This window comes from Diplotaxodon limnothrissa, linkage group LG12 (assembly GCF_057381915.1).
Source record: "Diplotaxodon limnothrissa isolate DT_005_m linkage group LG12, D_limnothrissa_male_GT1.1, whole genome shotgun sequence".
Classification (NCBI taxonomy): domain Eukaryota; kingdom Metazoa; phylum Chordata; class Actinopteri; order Cichliformes; family Cichlidae; genus Diplotaxodon; species Diplotaxodon limnothrissa.
In genome coordinates, this window is record NC_140607.1 from 36,462,202 (window position 1) to 36,466,162 (window position 3,961).

A 3,961-nucleotide genomic window follows, 5' to 3' on the forward strand; every position below is an offset into this window, starting at 1 on the left:
AAAGAGACGCAGCCGTCTAAACACACACATTCAGAGGTTAGAAAGGGAGAAAAGAAATAATTAACTGGTCGTGCTGCTTTAATTACAGTCTCAGAGGGGAAAGTGGCGGATTATGGTAATGAGGCGACATACGCTGCCGCTTGTAGAAAGGAGAGAAAGGTTGGCTGACATGAAATCACTGACTTTGACAGTCCACTTGAAACCCATTGGACATGCTCTCTCCGTTGGACGTGCTCGGACCTCACCAGCTCCTACTGAGGGCGCCGTCGTCTTATTATCCTTCTCTTTTTTCTCCTTTGTAACAAAAACAGTCTTCAGACAATGTGAGAAATCCAACAAAACCAGACACGATATTAAATGGATAAAGATAATATTTATAGAAAAATCAATGATCACACAAGCGTGAAGCACAGTCAGCTCACTGGAAAAGTAAGGACGTTAAAAGCGACTCTGGGAACTGTAGGAAATACAGTAAACGCTTTAACAGGAAGCACCTGGAAATACTGAAGCACCAAACTTTTTTTTTTTCATAGTAATTTTTCATTTTCATTTTTCTTGCATCAGGCAGAGAGGACATTGAGGGAGTCCGCGAAGGCCTTCTTATGTTAAAATTAGCATTAATACTTTATTATATCACTTATGCGAACATTATATAATAATAATCTGATTGGATTAATAGCCGTGTATACTATTGTTAACAAGAAAACATTCTAGATTGTTTTATTCCTATACACATATCGCTTATTTTTACAGACAGCATTATTATTATTATTGTTAATAATAATAATAATAAGTATTATTATTATTATTATTATTATTATTATTATATATTAATGAAAAAAATCACGTGATCACTAATCTCTGATTGATTTAGTTTTTTATTGTCGCTTTGTTTATTGTGATTGTTATATAATCGGATATTGGGAAACTACATCATCAATATGCTGAAAGTGTTGCCGTCATGAACTTATTACGTGGTTTGAATAAATTAAAAGGGAAAAAAAACGGGCCCCTCAACGACGCCCTTGACAGCTGGTTTAGCCAATCTGTCTAGGAAGAGATTTATTTCCTATCAGCTGGTACAGCGGAGGGTATAATCCACTAAATAACCAAAGGTTAGGCTCCAATGTGTGATTTGTTTTTGCTTGATGAATATATTAAAGAGGAAATTACGCATTTTGGGGACAAAAAAGAGGAAATTTGATGCTTTCCGTTAGACATTTTTGAGGCCTGTACTGACGCTGGTTTCTCGTGGTTCCGTGTGTCCGCAGTGTGACATGGAGGAGTCCAGCTCTCAGAAGTTGGTGTGGGATGGGGACGCCAAAGCGGTGCAGCAGTGTCTCACGGACATTTTTACGAGCGTCTACACAACGTGCGACATCCCGGAAAACGCCATTTTCGGGCCTTGCGTGCTGAGCCACACGTCTCTGTATGACAGCATCGCCTTCATAGCTCTGAAATCCACCGACAAGCGCACAGCACCTTATATATTTAGGGTAAGTGGAGCTTTATTTTGATCACAAATTTGAAATAATTTTATTTTAATGCATCCCTTATACAGGTTTTAATTAGCTCAATTATGACTGAAGACAGATTTTACTGATTGGCATCTAAACTGGCCTAAAATGACAATGTTTTTAAATTTCTGTGCATTTATTTCTGTCCAATAATTAAATATATCCCTAGAGATGAAAACCAAAAGGCTAAAAAAAGGAATAAAAAAACATATATCGTCACTAAAATCTTATAGGGACATACTAGTAGATTTTGCTTGTTTTTAATAGCTATAGTAATTTGCTTAATTTCAAGTGGAAAATTAGGTTTATTAAAGCATTGTGAACATTTTTTGTCTTCCCTGAATTATTTTTTTAAACTTAGATTCCAAACTATAAAAATACACGTTGTGCCCTCCTTGTTTCTGCAGCAGTTTGGGGGTAATTCTCTCTTCCCATTTGCATCTAAAAAACAGCCTGAGAGGTTTATGGGGTGGAAATAATTTGAAATTAATTATTTAAGTATTAACCCAAAATGCTCTTGCTTGATGGCACAGGTGGACACTTCAGCGGCCAACAGCACCTCGGAGGGCCTGATGTGGCTGCGGCTGGTCCAGTCAGCCCGGGACAAAGAGGAGCAGAACCTGGAGGCCTACGTGAAGAACGGCCAGCTCTTCTACCGCTCGCTCCGACGCATCGAGAAGGACGAGGAGTTGCTGGTCTGGTACGGCAAAGACCTCATCGACCTGCTGCTGCTCAGTTCCAGCAGAGTGCCTCCCAAAAGCAAAGGTGAGCCAGTCAAGACAGTAAAGTGTTTCAGCTTGTGTTTAAACCATGACATTTATTGTTCTCTTCTTTTAGTTTTTACTTTGATTTCATCCGATGCAGGCTTCACACAATGCACTAAAGAATACATAAAGTTATATTTACTGCAGTGCAGTACAAAGGTCATATTCTTGAAGTAAATTTTCAATAATTTCCTTTTGTCCTCCGGTTAGGTTCATCCCACCACTCCTGTCCGGACTGCAGCCAGCGGTTCCAGTTTGAGTTCCCTTTCTTGGCCCATCTCCGGTTCCGTTGCACCAAGAGACTGCAGAGCATTGCTGCAGCCGACGAGGAGCCCAGCAAAGACAGCGGCACAGAGCGACTAAACGCAACCCCAACCAGGACCAGCCCAAAGGTAGTCCGCTCCGAAGGTTTCAGCAGTCATCAGGACAACAATAAACCCTCCACAGACTTTCATAACCTAGCCAGGGATCTAGAGAACAACCGGACCAGGCCGCCGAGTGACAAGGAGGCCGAGATCTGCAGCGAGAGCTCGGGCAAGAGGAAGTTCTCCGAAATAGAGGACAGGGAGTGCAGAGGACCCAGCCTTCCGCAGTCCAAGTCTAAAGATGAGCTTGCAACGTCTGTGCAGAATTACAGAGGAGCATATGGCCTAGAGGACAACCACCGGTCCTTCTCCCCACCAGGCTCCATAGAGCTGGGAGAGGTAAAGCGCAGCGCCTTTACTGAGGTTAAGTCAGCCCAGCACTCCAAACAGCACAGCAGCAGCAAAAGTCTCCAAAGCTCCAACTCTGAAAACAAAGATGGAGGTCGGCCCAGCAGCAACCCCTCGGAGAAACACCTTAGCATCAGGTCTGTGCTGTCAGAGACGCAGCCGCCCCAAAGCTCGCCCATGGGCAGTGCTTTCACCTCCGTCAGCCAGCAAGGAGGTGGCAGTGGTGGGGAGAGGAAGAGTGCCTTCAGTCAGCCATCTCGCTCCTTTTCGCAGATCTCACCACTGGTGATGCCACCCAAGCTGCTGGACTGCCACCCAGCGGTGGGCGACACCATCTCCTCCAACAGACTCTACCAGGCTGACCACCTTGCTGCCAAGCTGCAGGGTGCAGAACTGGGCGCCAACTGCCCCGTGCCGGGCGGCATGGCCAAGCAGAACCCCTTTGTCTACGCCACCGCCTTCTGGCCCAAGAACTCCGGACCTGTCCAGCTTCAGATGCCCTCAGCTCTCACCCTGCTGCCTCCCTCATTCACCTCGCTCTGTCTGCCCGCTCAGAACTGGTGCGCCAAGTGCAACGCCTCCTTCCGCATGACCTCAGACCTGGTTTACCACATGCGATCCCACCACAAAAAGGAGTACTCCATGGAGCCTCTGGTCAAGCGGCGGCGCGAGGAGAAGCTCAAGTGCCCCATATGCAACGAGTCCTTCCGGGAACGGCATCACTTGTCACGTCACATGACCTCCCATAACTGACTTTTTGAAACTAACAAGGACGAGACTTTTGTTTAACATGGACGGATTGTCAACCTGCCTGGATTTAAGCACTCCAACTGGAAATAGACCACTTAAAAACACAAGAACACCCCTTGCACTTACTTTCACTTTGGACTATAATCTTTGAATTCCTTTTCTGTCTGTTTGCTTTTACTCCCCTGTAAAAACAATTAATGTTTTGGGTGTATGCAAA

The 3,961-nt window shown here is 44.7% G+C and overlaps 1 protein-coding gene across 1 annotated transcript; it reads left to right on the plus strand.

Moving 5' to 3' along the window:
* The first annotated feature begins 1,277 nt into the window (after positions 1-1,277).
* prdm8b (PR domain containing 8b) lies at positions 1,278-3,747 on the plus strand. Its single transcript, XM_085366903.1, has 3 exons — positions 1,278-1,496; positions 2,051-2,282; positions 2,492-3,747. Exons 1-3 carry the CDS (start codon positions 1,278-1,280, stop codon positions 3,745-3,747), a joined length of 1,707 nt encoding a protein of 568 aa, XP_085223029.1.
* The last annotated feature ends 214 nt before the right edge of the window (positions 3,748-3,961 follow it).

Excerpts from the sequence above, each read along its gene's own strand:
- prdm8b (XM_085366903.1), top strand. The coding sequence starts at position 1,278 with ATGGAGGAGTCCAGCTCTCAGAAGTTGGTGTGGGATGGGGACGCCAAA. Across the intron at positions 1,497-2,050 it reads CAGCACCTTATATATTTAGG|GTGGACACTTCAGCGGCCAA; the intron begins GTAAGTGGAGCT and ends TTGATGGCACAG. Across the intron at positions 2,283-2,491 it reads AGTGCCTCCCAAAAGCAAAG|GTTCATCCCACCACTCCTGT; the intron begins GTGAGCCAGTCA and ends TCCTCCGGTTAG.